Source organism: Schistocerca cancellata, chromosome 4, assembly GCF_023864275.1.
Source record: "Schistocerca cancellata isolate TAMUIC-IGC-003103 chromosome 4, iqSchCanc2.1, whole genome shotgun sequence".
In the NCBI taxonomy this organism is placed as follows: domain Eukaryota; kingdom Metazoa; phylum Arthropoda; class Insecta; order Orthoptera; family Acrididae; genus Schistocerca; species Schistocerca cancellata.
Window position 1 is genome coordinate 653820116 of NC_064629.1, and position 15339 is coordinate 653835454.

Below are 15339 nucleotides of genomic sequence, written 5' to 3' on the forward strand. Positions count from 1 at the left end.
ACAAAATGACATTAATGAAACTGAAAAACAACTTAATACAGCAGAACAATGGTAGATAACTAACCAAATGGATTCTTTGCCTCAATTGCTTGTGCTGTTGTTAATGGTTCTGATTTTCCTTGCTTGTTGACAGCACGGACTCTGAATTTATATTTGTGTCCTGGAGTGAGCCCATCAACCTCTAGAGATGTCTGAGGACCCTCTGTTTCTCCTGCAGGTACCCACCTTCCTGGAATTCCAAATGCAAAGTTAATAAAGGCAGTAAAATAGTTTAAAATATACTAGTTTCTTTTGGGTTTACATATAGGCAGTCAGAAATTTAGCTCAAGTGGATTAAAATCAGAGCAAATTCATTTAATCTTTTTAAAGTACTGACCAAACTATCATTTTAACCAAAATTTTCATTCATGCTACATCCATTATATAGTGATCAAGTACGTTAATTATTTTATTTAATAAGATAACGCCAAGAATATAGGAACCACAACAGCATCTTGGGGAAATCCATGAATAAGAACATTATATTCTTCCAATGTTAATGCATCTGTAACTAGTTAAGATTACTTGCATTGCTTACTGGAAATGGAAATGTCATCTGGCTAGGGCCTCCTGTCAGGTAGACCAGGCATGGTGCAAGTCTTTTGAGTTTACGCCACTTTGGCAACTTGCATGTTGAATGCATTGCTTACCCAACTGACAGTGTAGTTACTTCAATGACGCATGCCATTTCAAAGTTTGGGGTCAACTTGGCCAGAGGATCATAATGGAGAGACTATAATTATGCCAACAAATATCTGAACCTGCCTATTTCATTGAGAAAAAAGCAGGAGGATTAGTGTTTAATGTCCCAATGTCAATGAGCTCATCAGAGATGGAGCACAATCTCAGATAAGAAAAAGATGGGGAAGGGAATCAGTCATGCCCTTTACAAAGGAACTATCGCACCATTTGCCATAGTCAGTTTAGAGAAATTATGGAAAACCTAAATCTGGATGGCTAAATGAGAATTTGAACCTTTGTCTTCCCAAACGCAAGTCCCTTGTAAAACATGTCCATAACAAACAAACACAGCAAGCAAGGTACAAATTACAAACATAAATGTTTGAAATGAAGTGAGTTCTGGGAAGTAGTAATATGGTCTGCAGAAGCTTACACATTAATGGAGTACAAGGTCAGTCAACTGAGAACAAGACAGGTGGAAAAAAGTAAGAAAACTGTTTATTATTTTAAAGGTAATTGCCATATTTGTTAACACATGAACCCATTGTGAGACAAGACAGTCAGTGCCTTCAAGGAAAAATGTTTGCGGCTGCCTATGGGACCACGATTGTACCCAGGTACTCTCATCTTTGTCCAAAGCAAATCGATGGCAATGAATGTCTTTCTTTAGGGCTCAAAAAATAGGGAAACTGCAAGGGGGAGATCAGGACTGTATGGAGGATATGTAAGGACTTCTGCAGCATAGTTAAAACAACTTTGGCAACATACGGGCCCGTCCACTAGCTTCCAAGGTTGTTTCAACTATACTGCACAAGTTTTGCTGGGAAGCCCTTACACATCCTCCACACAATCCTCCATATTTTGGAGTCCTGAAGAAAGACATTCACTGCCATCAACTTACTTTGGACACAGAGGTGCACACCTGGGTACAATCATGGTTCTGCCGGCAACCAAAAGTGTTTTTCCATGAAGGCGTTGACTGTCTTATCTCACAGTGGGATAATCTGTTAACAGTTACGGCAATTACTTCTGAGATAATAACCAGTTTACTTACTTTTTTCAATATGTCTTGCTTTCATTTGACTGCCCCTCTTACAAGTTAAAGTACCAATGTAAACCACACTACATGGTGCATATTTCACAATTTATATACTGAATATTTGTAGTTGTTAATACTTTACCTGAAGCTTCGTCCATCTTTTCAACAACATATTTTTCAACAGGCTGACCGCCATCATCTGCTGGTGGGTTCCAGGCTAACTTGCAACCCTCTGCATGAATGTCGGATACCTTCAGTGGACCACCAGGTGGGCTTGGTTTGTCTAAAATACAAGTAAATATCACATCAACAATATTCAATCACAACACTGCTGAGTGACAAGTGACAACAAACACTTTTATGTGACCCATGTTATTAGGAACAAAGAAGTTTGTCATAAGGTTACTGGTTTTATTTTTAAATTAAATAATACTTTTTTGTATATATACTCTGCCAATCCTCCCCCTACCCTCCTGCCCTACTAATGTTTGTCACACAGCAACATAAACTGCATGAACTCTTATAATGGACACAGACCCAACACACAGATCTGCTATGATCATTGGAGTATCCAAGAAGGTGAAAATTATATGTGAATAGCTCATAAAATACATATTGCATCTTGGTCATTACTGTTATGCATGAGGCTTAAAAGATTTTTGGTATTACTGCTATTAAGGAGATGGTACGCAGGAATGTGTGCCCTAGTTCTGTTATTTCATTTGTCTACAAACATTCAACATTATCACATAAAATTAAACTATTAGGATACAAAACTTCATAGTAAAATCTGTCTACTGTCTTTATAGCTGTGACTTTGAAGTGACCACTGCCATAGCAAAAATGCTATAAAGAAAGTCGACAGAATTTATTATTAAGTTTTCCCATTTATTTCATTGTTTCTGTTTGCCAAAATAGCCATTATACGTAGCATGAAATTTTTAAATTACTTCACATCCCACTAATTAGACATAGTATGAACATTTTGATAATCCTTACTTTTATCTGATCTTACCTAAAACAATTACATTTACTTCTGCTTCATCACGCCCATTAATGTTCTCTGCCACAATTTTATACTTTCCTGACTCAGCTCTTGTTGCCATTCTCACATTAATTTTTGTATTATATTCTGCATGCTGAACTTTAATTCTGTCTGATGGTCTCACTTCTTTTCCTTGTAACAGCCATTTTGTTGTTGGCGGAGGTTCTCCACTAACTTTGACATCAAATCCAAAGTTTTGACCTGCTTTGATTCTTACTTCTATCAGATTTGTTCGATCTATTTTTGGAGCAAGATTACGTGGCTTGGCAATAATTGTTGGTGTGGCATCACTAGGTTCACCTGGTCCAGCAGCATTTACAGCACGAACCCTGAACTCATACGGCTGTCCCTCAATTAGGTCAGGCACAGTGGCAGTTGTCTGTCCTGCTGGAACCTCCAGAGCTTTCTCCCACTGTCCATACTTGTCTTTCTTCTCTACAACATAGCCAGTGATAGGTGAGCCTCCATCCTCCTTTGGTGGTGTCCATTTCAGATCAACATGGTCTTTGTCCCAGTCTGTAGCTTTTAGATCACCAGGTTTTCCAGGTTCATCTGTAAAACAACAAAGAAGAAGTGAGTAAATAAGTGAAATAACAATTTTAGTGCCACTGAAGCATTACTTTTGTAGAATTCTGAGATGTACATGTGATAGATTAACACACATATTCTTTTCCAAGTTTAATGTACTGTAGAAAAAGACAGAAAACACCCAAAGATATGAGTGAAATTTTGATCATTTGAAAGTTTTCTCTACAAGAACATGTGATTACAAGAGAACTTTTCTTCATGATGTAAACTGAATGACGTCAATCAACAACCTGGCAAGACTGTTGGAGAACATAAGGTAACATTTCATGGATTTGTGGCATTCTTGTGAAGTAACAGAAGAACTTCAGGAATATCCTTAATGATGATATGCCATTTTTGCAGGATACAGTGTGTTGTAGACTTCTTGCCTATGCAAATGCAAGAGGGAAAACACCACCTACAAAAGACTGTGTTAGGATAATTTTCCTGTTGTAAGACTCTTAGTACCTATTTACTTTATTTTTATTGTGAAGATCAAATCACTTAAAGCTTTCTATGTAATGATCTATTTAATAAACATTCCATGGCTCCTAAATAGCAAATCAATATTCCCATACCAAGGCAAGGAGCGAGAGGGAGAGGGCACACACACTATTGTGCTGCTGGGAGATAATAACATATGTAATATGAACCATGGACCTTGCCATTGGTGGGGAAGTTTGCGTGCCTCAGCGATACAGATGGCCGTACCGTAGGTGCAACCACAACGGAGGGGTATCTGTTGAGAGGCCAGACAAACGTGTGGTTCCTGAAGAGGGGCAGCAGCCTTTTCAGTAGTTGCAGGGGCAACAGTCTGGATTATTGACTGACCTGGCCTTGCAACATTAACCAAAATGGCCTTGCTGTGCTGGTACTGCGAACAGCTGAAAGCAAGGGGAAACTATGGCCGTAATTTTTCCCGAGGGCATGCAGCTTTACTGTATGGATAAATGATGATGGCGTCCTCTTGGGTAAAATATTCCGGAGGTAAAATAGTCCCCTATTTGGATCTCTGGGAGGGGACTACTCAAGAGGACCTCATTATCAGGAAAAAGAAAACTGGCATTCTGCGGATCAGAGCGTGGAATGTCAGATCCCTTAACCGGGCAGGTAGATTAGAAAATTTAAAAAGGGAAATGGATAGGTTAAAGTTAGATATAGTGGGAATTAGTGAAGTTCGGTGGCAGGAGGAACAAGACTTTTGGTCAGGTGAATACAGGGTTATAAACACAAAATCAAATAGGGATAATGCAGGAGTAGGTTTAATAATGAATAGGAAAATAGGAATGCGCGTAAGCTACTACAAACAGCATAGTGAACGCATTATTGTGGCCAAGATAGACATGAAGCCCACGCTTACTACAGTAGTACAAGTTTATATGCCAACTAGCTCTGCAGATGATGAAGAAATTGAAGAAATGTATGATGAGATAAAAGAAATTATTCAGGTAGTGAAGGGAGACGAAAATTTAATAGTCATGTGTGACTGGAATTCGAGAGTAGGAAAAGGGAGAGAAGGAAACATAGTAGGTGAATATGGATTGGGGGTAAGAAATTAAAGAGGAAGCCGCATGGTACAGTTTTGCACAGAGCATAACTTAATCATAGCAAACACTTGGTTCAAGAATCATGAAAGAAGGTTGTATACATAAAAGAATCCTGGAGATACTAGAAGGTATCAGATAGATTATATAATGGTAAGACAGAGATTTAGGAACCAGGTTTTAAATTGTAAGACATTTCCAGGGGCCGATGTGGACTCTGACCACAATCTATTGGTTATGAACTGTAGATTAAAACTGAAGAAACTGCAAAAAGGTGGGAATTTAAGAAGATGGGACCTGGATAGACTGAAAGAACCAGAGGTTGTACAGAGTTTCAGGGAGAGCATAAGGGAACAATTGACAGGAATGGGGGAAAGAAGTACAGTAGAAGAAGAAGAATGGGTAGCTTTGAGGAATGAAATAGTGAAGGCAGCAGAGGCTCAAGTAGGTAAAAAGACAAGGGCTAGTAGAACTCCCTGGGTAACAGAAGAAATATTGAACTTAATTGACGAAAGGAGAAAATATAAAAATTCACTAAATGAAACAGGCAAAAAGGAATACAGACGTCTCAAAAATGGGATCAACAGGAAGTGCAAAATGGCTAAGCAGGGATGGTTAGAGGACAAAAGTAAGCATGTAGAGGCTTATCTCACTAGGAGTAAGATAGATACTGCCTACAGGAAAATTAAAGAGACCTTTGGAGAGAAGAGAGCCACTTGTATAAATATAAAGAGCTCAGATGGAAACCCAGTTCTAAGGAAAGAAGGGAAAGGAGAAAGGTGGAAGGAGTATATAGAGGGTCTATACAACAGTGATGTACTTGAGGACAATATTATGGAAATGGAAGAGGATGTAGATGAAGATGAAATGGGAGATACGATACTGCGTGAAGAGTTCGACAGAGCACTGAAAGACCTGAGTCGAAACAAGGCTCCGGGAGTAGACAACATTCCATTAGAACTACTGACGGCCTTGGGAAAGCCAGTCCTGACAAAACTCTACCATCTGGTGAGCAAGATGTATGAGACAGGCGAAATACCCTCAGACTTCAAGAAGAATATAATAATTCCAATCCCACAGAAAGCAGGTGTTGACAGATGTGAAAATTACCGAATTATCAGTTTATAAGTCACAGCTGCAAAATACTAACGCAAATTCTTTACAGACGAATGGAAAAACTGGTAGAAGCTGACGTCAGGGAAGATCAGTTTGGATTCCGTAGAAATACTGGAACACGTGAGGCAATACTGACCTTACAACTTATCCTAGAAGAAAGATTAAGGAAAGGCAAACCCACATTTCTAGCATTTGTGGACTTAGAGAAAGCTTTTGACAATGTTGACTGGAATACTCTCTTTCAAATTCTAAAGGTGGCAGGGGTAAAATACAGGGAGCGAAAGGCTATTTACAATTTGTACAAAAACCAGATGGCAGTTATAAGAGTCGAGGGGCATGAAAGGGAAGCAGTGGTTGGGAAGGGATTGAGACAGGGTTGTAGCCTCTCCCCGATGTTATTCAATCTGTATATTGAGCACACAGTAAAGGAAACAAAAGAAAAATTCGGAATAGGTATTAAAATCCATGGAGAAGAAATAAAAACTTTGAGGTTCGCCGATGTCATTGTAATTCTACCAGAGACAACAAAGGACTTGGAGGAGCAGTTGAACGGAATGGACAGTGTCTTGAAAGGAGGATATAAGATGAACATCAACAAAAGCAAAACAAGGATAATGGAATGTAGTCGAATTAAGTCGGGTGATGCTGAAAGAATTAGATTATGAAATGAGACACTTAAAGTAGTAAAGGAGTTTTGCTATTTGGGGAGCAAAATAACTGAGGATGGTCAAAGTAGAGAAGATATAAAATGTAGACTGGCAATGGCAAGGAAAGCGTTTCTGAAGAAGAGAAATTTGTTAACATCGAGTATAGATTTAAGTGTCAGGAAGTCGTTTCTGAAAGTATTTGTATGGAGTGTAGCCATGTATGGAAGTGGAACATGGACGATAAATAGTTTGGACAAGAAGAGAATAGAAGCATTCGAAATGTGGTGCTACAGAAGAATGCTGAAGATTAGATGTGTAGATCACATAACTAATGATGAAGTATTGAACAGAATTGGGGAGAAGAGGAGTATGTGGCACAACTTGACAAAAAGAAGGGACCAGTTAGTAGGACATATTCTGAGGCATCAAGGGATCACAAATTTAGCATTGGAGGGCCTCGTGGAGGGTAAAAATCATAGTGGGAGATCAAGAGATGAATACACTAAGCAGATTCAGAAGGATGTGGGTTGCAGTAAGTACTGGGAGATGAAGAAGCTTGCACAGGATAGGGTACCATGGAGAGCTGCATCAAACCAGTCTCAGGACTGAAGACTACAACAACAACAACAACAACAACAAATATGATTAATCTACGCATCTACCAGAGACGTGTGTTTTATGTACAAACATTTCTACATTGCGTCTTCATCAGGTGACTTGTACCATACTATTAAACATAATGATGCAAGGACAAATAAATCTAATAATAATAATAATAATAATAACAAAATACAGATTGTCAGTAGCTACAGTAAATTTCTACTGAAGTTAGTGAGAGTCATATTTTCAGTTATTTAAAAGAAAGGCAGCCTTCACCACTTTCACTATATCAAACCTTGTTTGTGATGGTGCATGTTTTTTTACAGTTTCTGTAATACTATCAAGCTAAAAAGTCTGATTCCATTTAAACAGGTGGCATAATACAGCATATAGAGGAAAATACTGAATACAGCTTACTGGAACAAATTACCTCAGTTTAATATCACAAACCTACTTGTAAATAATCCAGAAGCTATATAACCATGAACAAATAGGAACAGAGAATTAAATTTAACACTTTATATCAACAACAATTTAAAAAATACACAAATTCTGTATACTCTAGTGTTAATCAATACTGAAAAATCAAAAAAATACAGGCAAAATGAAACCAAACTAGGAGTGAATACAAAACAAAATACCAGTGATAAAGTGATTTCAGAGATGTGATGTACATGTAGATCCAGCAATGCTTTTCTTGCTTGACCACAAAGATCAATGATACAGCTAACTGAGTCAATGAATCAGCTTTAAAAGAAATAGATATGTGATAGTATGATCATATGGGTTTTATTATGCATCTTAACACAAGTATATTTCTTAGTGTTGCAACTCTCACATATGTTAGTGTCTTTGTAGCTCCTTTCATTTTGAGAAAAATTAAGAGTATAAAGGCAATAAACTTAATCATTGGAAAAATCTGAAGGCTGTAATGATCAATTAAAAATAACAATATATTTTCAACAGCCTAGTATTAATGCAAATACTTACCAAACGGATTTTTAGCCACAATGGTCTCTGTAGCTACCAATGGTTCTGATTCACCTTCTGAATTCACAGCAGCTACACGGAATTTATATTCCTTCCCAGGTGTTAATCCAGTGACCTCCATAGCTACAAATGTAAAATGACAATTTTAAAATCAATTGTGAATACTAATAACATTGAATTATAATGCTTGTGAGGTTTTCAAGAGGTTGTATTCCTTGTCCTTTGAACTAAAATTTTTAATCACAAGTTTTAGTTTGCTAATGGTATTTAGATCAACATAATAATTATTCCACAGGTACAGCATATAGCATTAATATAAATGAATTAAAAGACAGTAACATTTGACCATTATCTCTGAAGCAGCCATAACTTCACTAAAACTGAAAATCTAGCTGTATTGCTAACAAACAAAAGACAAAAATTAACTTTCCTATTCAACAATCCAAATCATCCCAGGTAGTTTTTCGCTATTGTATATGGGATTAGATTTTTTTAGTATTGCTGAATATCAGACAAATAGGGTTTCTAATTCTTCTTGAGTAAGAATTTAGTCCATCAATGAGTAAAAATTTCATCATGCCTGTCTAGTGCCCTTTATCCAGCCAACACTAGGTAGTGATTGGTATGGTCCTTCTCCAATTTTGTGGAGCACCAATCATCCACTTTTATAGGCTATAATTATAATGAGGTCACTGCTCCCAAAGGAATTTTAAATCTACACCCCCCACCCTTCACCACAGCCCACCCCTTGCTTGATGTCAACCTAACTCTTGTAAATTCTTACAAGTGTTAGTACATATACTATATGCTCCTTTGTTTCGTCATGTTCTCTCATGTACCAAATGTTTCAGAATTAATCAACTGTTTCTGGTGTGATACCCAGTTGAAGTGAACTGTAAATGTGCACATCATTAGTACTGCTAAGCTTCTTTTTTTTCATTTTTATAATGTATGTTGGATAGACCGTCAGTTTAGAGAGCACCTTGAGTTCCTGCTGCTAATAAGGCAAGTACACCATTCGTTTGTTATATATTTTTATGAGCTTCCAACAGAAGTGACTTATTTACAGATAAATGTGTAGTTACTAGTTTATTTTTGTGTGTTTGAGTGCTTACTAGGCACAACCTTTTATTCTAATAACAGTGTAGCATACAGTACCATCGTTGTTATCGACCCTTGTATCAAACCTTGTATCATACAGGCTTTTGTACCTGCAAAGCATGCCTGTGTAGCGCTACATAATTCAACGGCAGAAGTTAGTTGTGGCAGCACCTACAAAATTTTTCAGAACTTCCACTTACTTTGCAGTTTGCACTCGACTCTAAGCCGCAGGCAGGTTTTTGGATTACAAAAACCGGAAAAAAAGTGCGGCTTAGATTTGAGTAAATACGGTACCCTGTTCCAGAGGAAGATTCTCAGTCCACAAGGTCTCGGCATTCACAGAGGGTGGGTTTGCTGGTAGTTGGGAGATCCAACATTAGGCATGTAATGCAGCCCCTTAGGAGCATGGCTGCCAAGGAGGGGAAGGAAGCCAGTGTGCAGTCCATGTGCATACCGGGGGGAGTCATTCTAGATGTGCAAAGGGTGCTTCCCGACGCCATGAAGAGTACAGGGTGCAGCTGCAGCCAACTGTGGTGGCTCATGTTGGTAACAATGATGTGTGTTGCTTTGGATCGGAGGAGATTCTCTCTGGTTTTGAGCAGCTAGCTGAAATGGTGAAGACTGCCAGTCTTGCTTGCGAGATTAAGGTGGAGCTCACCATCTGCACCATCATCAATAGAACAGACTGTGGTCGTTTAGTGCAGAGCCAAGTGGAGGGTCTGAATCAGAGGCACAAGCTGTTCTGTGACCGTGTAGGCTGCAGATTCCTTTAGTGCCATCGGGTGGTGGGTTTCTGGGTTCCACTCAATAGGTCAGGAGTCCACTACACACAGGAAGTGGCTACACAGGTAGTGGGGGCTGTGTGGAAGGGACTGGGAAGTCCTTTAGCTTAGAGGGTCTCGGGAAACCACAGAAAGCTTATCCGTCTAAAAGAGGGCAGCTAAAACACATTAATGTAGTTGTAGAAATGATCGGTCTTATAGTTGTAAATTATTGTAGCTGTGATGAAAAAGAACCAGAGCTCCAAGTGCTAACAGAAAGCATTGAAGCTCAAATAGTTATAGGTACAGAAAGCTGGCTAAAGCTGGAAATAAGGTCAGTGAAAATTTTTTCAAATGATCTAACAGTGTTCAGAAAGGATAGATTAAATACAGCTGGTGGTGGATTGCTGTCAGAAGTAGTTTACTTTGTAGTGAAATTGAGGTAGATAGTTCCTGGGAAATAGTATGTGTAGACGCTACACTTGACAATCAGACTAAACTATTAATTGGATCGTTTTACCAACCCTCCGACTCTGAGAATATATTTTCTGAACAGTTCAAGGAAAACTTGAGTCTCATTTCAGTTACACATATATACTCATAAAATTACAGTCAGTGGTGACTTCAATATACCCTCGATATGCTGGAAAAATTATACATTTAAAGCTGGCGGCAGGCATAAAATGTCATCTGAAATTGTACTGAATGCTTTCTCAGGAAATTATTTTGTACAATTAAGATCATGAGCACACTCGAAGCATAAATGGTTGCAAAAGCATACTTGACCTCTTAGCAACAAATAATCCTGGATGAGTAGGGAGTATTGTGGCGAATACAGGGATTAGCGACCACAAGGCAGTTGCTGCTAGGCTGAATATCGTAACACCTACAACCAACAAAAAGAAATGCAAGGCAAGCTGATAAAAATGCTCTTAACACCTTTTTAAGAGACAGTCATCACTCCTTCTAATCCAATCATGTAAGCACAGAAAAGATGTGGAATGATTTCAGAGAGAGAGTGTATCAACAGCAATTGAGAGACATATACCACATAAATTAATAAGTGATGGTACTGATCCTCCATGGTGTACAAAATGGGTCAGACCACTGTTGCAGAAGCAACGAAAAAAGCATGCTAAATTTAAAAGAACGCAAAATCCCCAAGATTGGCAAAGTTTTGCAGCGGTTCAAAATATAGCACATACTTCAATGCGAGTTGCTTTTAATAGTTTCCACAATGAAATTCACTCTCGGAATCTGGCAGAAAACCCAAAGAGATTCTGGTCATACATAAAGCACACCAGTGCCAAGACACAATCAGTACCTTCACTGTGCGATAACAGCAGTGAAGTCACTGATGACAGAACCACTAAAGCAGGGTTACTATACATGGTTTTCTGAAACTCCTCCACCAAAGAAGATGAAGTAAATATTCCTGAATTCCAATCAAGTACAACTGCCAAGATGAAAAACATAGAAGTAGATATCCTCGGTGGAGCAAAGCAGCTTAAATCACTTAATACAGGCAAGGCCTCTGGTCCAGACAGTATACCAGTTAGGTTCATTTCAGAGTACACTGATGCATTAGCTCCGTATTTAGCAATTATATACAACTGCTGGCTCACTAAAAGATCCATACCTAAATACTGGAAAATTGCTCAAGTCACACCAATACCCGAAAAGGGAAGTAGTTGTAATCTGCTGTATTACAAGCCCATATCATTAACATTGATTTGTAGTAGGGTTTTGGAAAATATACTGTGTTTGAACATTATGAAGTACCTCAAAGAAAACAATTTATTGACACATAGTCAGTATGGATTCACAAAATATCATTCTTGTGAAACACAACTAGCTCTTTATACTCATGAAGTAATGAGTGTTATCGACAGGGGATGTCAAATTGATTCCATATTTTTATATTTCTAGAACGCTTTCGACACCATTCCTCACAAGCGTCTTCTAACGAAACTGCATGCCTATGGAATATCGCCTCAGTTGTGTGACTGGATTAATGATTTCCTGTCAGAAAGGTCACAGTTTGTAGTAATAGATGGAAAGTCATCAAGTAAAACAGAAATAATATCCAGCATTCCCCAAGGAAATGTTATAGGCCCTCCATTGTTCCTGATATATATTAACGACATAGGAGACAATCTGAGTAGCCCTCTTATATTGTTTGCAGATGATGCTGTCATTTACCATCTTCTAAAGTCATCAGATGACCAAAATGAATCGCAAAATGTTTTAGATAATATGGTGCGAAAAGTGGCAATTGACCCTGAATAAAGAAAAGTGGGAAGTTCTTCATATGAGTACTAAAAGAAATCAGCTAGATTTTGATTATGTGCTAAGTCACACAAATCTGAAGGCTGTAAATTCAAGTAAATACTTAGGGATTACAATTACAAATAACCTAAATTCTAACGATCACATAGATAATGTTGTGTGTAGAGCAAACCAAAGACTACGATTCATTGGCAAAACAATTAGAAGGTGCAACAGGTTTACTAGAGAGACTGCTTACACCACACTTGTCCACCCTATTCTGTAGTATTGCTGTATGGTGTGGGAACCGCATCAGGACTGACAGATGACATCGAAAAAGTTGAAAGAGCAGCAGCTCATTTTGTATTGTCGCAAAATAGGGGAGATAGTGCCACAGACATGATACTTGAATTCGAGTGGCAATCATTAAAACAAAGGTGTTTTTCATTACGACGGGATCTTCTCATGAAATTTCAATCACCAGTTTTCTCCTCCGATTGCAAAAACATTCTGTTGGCACCCACCTACACTATGTCATCAAAAGTATCTACACACCCCCAAAAACATACGTTTTTCATATTAGGTGCATTGTGCTGCCACCTACTGCCAGGTACTCCATATCAGCAACACAGTAGTCATTAGACATTGTGAGAGAACAGAATGGGGCACTCCGTGAAGAATGGGCTGCCATTCCCCAAGAAACCTTCCAGTACCTAAGTGAACATATGCCTGGGAGAGTGGAAGCTGTCATCAAGGCTAAGGGTGGGCCAACACCATATTGAATTCCAGCATTACTGATGGAGGGCACCACGAACTTCTAAGTCATTTTAGCCAGGTGTCCAGATACTTTTGATCACATAGTGTTCATAGGAAGAATGGTAAAATAAGAGAAATCAGGGCTCGCACAGAAAAATTTAAGCACTCAATTATCCCGCATGCCATTTGAGAGTAGAATGGTAGAGGGACAGCTTGAAGGTGGTTCACTGAACCCTCTGCCAGGCACTTTATTGTGAATAGCAGAGTAATCACATAGATGTAGATGTAGACTTTAAATTGTTAACTGACAATATGTGACATACTGGTTACATACAAATTTTATTACCCTATAATCAACTATTATAAATGTATCATTCATGCAAATAAACACTGAGTCACCAATAAATCTAATAAAACACATCAGTTTTATTGTGCTGCTGACCCACAATTTGTCCCATTTCCCAGATGGTTCAAATGGCTCTGAGCACTATGGGACTTAACTTCTGAGGTCATCAGTCCCCTAGAACTTAGAACTACTTAAACCTAACTAACCTAAGGACATCACACACATCCATGCCCGAGGCAGGATTCGAACCTGCGACTACAGCGGTTGCGTGGTTTCAGACTGTAGCACCTAGAACCGCTCAGCCACTCCGGCCGGCCCCCTTTCCAGAGTAATAAATGTAATTAGTATTAACAGCATATATAAAAAAAATATCTAAATTTGTATGTGTACTTTTCTTTGTTATAGTATCCCAATTGTTCTCTTTGTGTAACTAAGATTGAGTAAATTCTTACAGCTGAACAGCATTTGAGAAAAAATACGGGAAGTAGATGAAATATACTATTAAAGTACTATGATTAAAACACAAAGAACGTAAATTTGTATTTGTATTTTTATGTGTATATTTATTGATTCACTCAATCATTTGACCTATAGAAGTGTAGAAAATGTTATGGGATAATTAGATACCGAAATTTTAAAAATACAGTATTAACTAATTTCCAGCCTTCCTTTCTGGTGCCCTGTATCTAGCCGATGTCAGGTCAGGAATGGAGTGAGACTTCTCCAATTTTGCAGAGAACCAAATATACATGTAGGTAAGTTATTATTATGACAGGGTCGCTCAGCCTAAGGCATTTTAAAGCTACTGCCAGTGGCTAACACAATGTCTGTGCAAATTATGATTACCTGTAATTCTGATGTGCTCACAATGAAAATATAAAATATCCCCTAGAAACAACAGACCAACATTATAAAACTCTCAATTAATTTCCAGTATATGTTTAAAGCAGTGCACTGAATACACAAAAAATGGGATGGTTATGAGATAATAAAATATGTATTTTTCTGTTCCACGATTACAGTGAACATGATTTGTAATGGAAACTGCCCAGTTCTCTGATGTATGATCTACAAACTTGCAAACACTGAAAGAGTGCGCCCTGTGTCACATGACATAATTTTGCATAATAATAAATCTCATACAAAAGGTTGTGCAGAAGGTACACTGTAAACTCCTGCACTATATGCTTTAACATGTTCTGAAACTGTTGGGTTGATGTAGGGTATTCTGGTATATAAGGTATGTCTTTAACAAATACCCACATTAAGAAATCATATACTGCAAGATCTGATGAACAGAGTCTCCTACAGGGAAGTTTATTATAATTATTAGCAGCACATTTCATCAAACATTGTGAAAGAATGAGGTTTTAGAGTGTTCAAGTTATTTTTTCAGAATGGAGAGGTTTTTTGACTAGGTGTCATTGCATCTCCATGAAATGCTCATACCTTTTCATTTTATGTGACAGTGCCTATGCCAATAACAGCTTGTATCATTTTAAGCTTGCAATATATACCTCTAGTTCATTTTGGCATACTAGGATTCCTCGCTCACTTCAAGTCACCAGCTTAAGGAATCTTTTTTATTCACTGTAAAAACTGATGTGTGTCTTTTGATATGCCAGTATTGATTGTTTTTTAGTATTTCATACTATAGTAATAGTTGTAATCCACATTTGTGATTTGTATGATTTTGGCAGTAGTATCCTTGATTAAACAATCATTCTCCATTATTGGGGTGATATATCTACATGAATAAAGGTACATTTTTGATAATTTTCAGAAGTTTGCAGGTAATGACATATTTCATAGTTGTCTGTTCCACAAATTTTAATCACA

General features: G+C 38.0%; 1 protein-coding gene across 33 annotated transcripts in view; it reads right to left on the reverse strand.

Annotated features, from left to right (window-relative positions):
* LOC126183349 (twitchin) overlaps nt 1–15339 on the reverse strand; it is a 521808-nt gene that overhangs the window by 128157 nt on the left and 378312 nt on the right. For all 33 annotated transcript variants that reach the window (XM_049925263.1, XM_049925234.1, XM_049925262.1 and 30 more), the window contains 4 exons: nt 8269–8391; nt 2775–3356; nt 1902–2042; nt 65–229 (listed from right to left, as the gene is read on the reverse strand). In XM_049925263.1, coding sequence (XP_049781220.1) covers nt 65–229; nt 1902–2042; nt 2775–3356; nt 8269–8391 — 1011 coding nt within the window. The remainder of the gene's footprint in view (nt 1–64; nt 230–1901; nt 2043–2774; nt 3357–8268; nt 8392–15339) is intronic.